At 27.7% G+C, this 1,501-nt stretch overlaps 1 protein-coding gene across 1 annotated transcript; it reads right to left on the bottom strand.

Moving 5' to 3' along the window:
* Nucleotides 1-325: 325 nt before the first annotated feature.
* On the bottom strand, nucleotides 326-1,034 carry PCYB_006170 (hypothetical protein; the record flags this gene model as incomplete). The annotated part of the gene is made up of 2 exons (XM_004228038.1): nucleotides 326-493; nucleotides 645-1,034. The coding sequence occupies 2 exons, from the start codon at nucleotides 1,032-1,034 to the stop codon at nucleotides 326-328; spliced, it is 558 nt and encodes a 185-aa protein (XP_004228086.1).
* Between the last annotated feature and the right edge of the window lie 467 nt (nucleotides 1,035-1,501).

Below are 1,501 nucleotides of genomic sequence, written 5' to 3' on the forward strand. Positions count from 1 at the left end.
TGTTCATATTATAACAATAAAAAAAATTGTGAATATAAACATTACAACATTCATTTATAGGACTTCATGCATTTTGCCCATATTTACTATGCTACTTATAATATGTCTTATTTTTAATGTTTTTTTATATTATGTCTTTTTCATATTATTACTATTTTGTATATAACTCATTCTTTATCTTATTGTATTTAATACATTTATAAGTTATAAATGGATCATGTTGCCTTTGGTGAATTTGATTTAATGATGACCTTATATCCTATTGATCTATGGGATTCTTAATATTAATTATGCTGAGAAGTGGTCATTAATTTTTTTATTCAAATTAGTAATCCTCCATAGAATGGTAGCCTATGTTATATTCCGTGTTATCGGACTCCATATTCCATGAATCGGGGCTATAATAAAGCATTTCATTTTTTCCATCATCTAAAAGAATACTAGCTTGTGCCCCTCTATTTTGAGAACTAAACGAACCTAGAGCTGGAGTGAACTAATGAAAAAGGAAAGGATTAAATATATAAAAATGCAACACACTCATGGCTATCATTTTATAAGCAAAAAATGAGATATGTAATATTTTTATAAATATAATAATTCATGTTAACCTTATACAAAATTCCTGGAAAAGTACATGCTCCTACCCCTGCTGTGACTCCTGTTGTTATTTTAGATTTTAGTGGACCACTAAAAAAATCAGTTTGCTCAGTAGTAGATGTGTCTGTTTCTCCACTAGTTTGTAGTGCAGCTCTAAATTCTGGTAGAGGAGAATCTAACTCTGGAAGCTTTTTTATTAATGAACCTATTTTAGACAAATCTTTATAAGTCATATTAAATAATTGCATATCATAACAAAGTTTAATATATTTTCGATCCCGGTACGCATTATTATTACAATATAAGGTATCCAACTTCCTATACGTAATGACACAGTCATATATATACTTAAGACAAGGTTGATATTGTTGTGGACGCTTACCCATTAATATTTCTCCAATAATGTCTTCATTATCTAAAAAATTTGATAATTTCATTTCATCTTCTGGTTCAGCATTATTACTCGTATATGATTCGTAATAACACTTGGTATATTCATCATTTTTAGACAATACGTCCTTTAGATCATCAATTGCTTCAAGAGTTTTCCTAATAAACTCCTCTGGAACACTATATATTTTTATAAAATAATATAACCACTTCTTTAAATACGTACAACGAGCATTAATATTTAAAGTTTCTTCGAAAATTATATCTTTGTCTTTAGATTCGACTTCAGTTACTGATGCTCCGATATATTTTTTAAAAGAATTTTACAGTATTGTGTGTATTCTCTTTTTTTCGTGGGATAAGACTTTACAATTTCATCACATACCACAAGTAATGGATTATCTTCTTCAGTTAAACCATTAATAAAATCATCAAATATACGCCATACTCATTCTAAAAAAGGATACTGAGAATAAATAAGAACAATATATAAATATGCAAACATTTTTTTGAA

The sequence above is a fragment of the Plasmodium cynomolgi genome, assembly GCF_000321355.1.
Source record: "Plasmodium cynomolgi strain B DNA, scaffold: 0907, whole genome shotgun sequence".
Classification (NCBI taxonomy): domain Eukaryota; phylum Apicomplexa; class Aconoidasida; order Haemosporida; family Plasmodiidae; genus Plasmodium; species Plasmodium cynomolgi.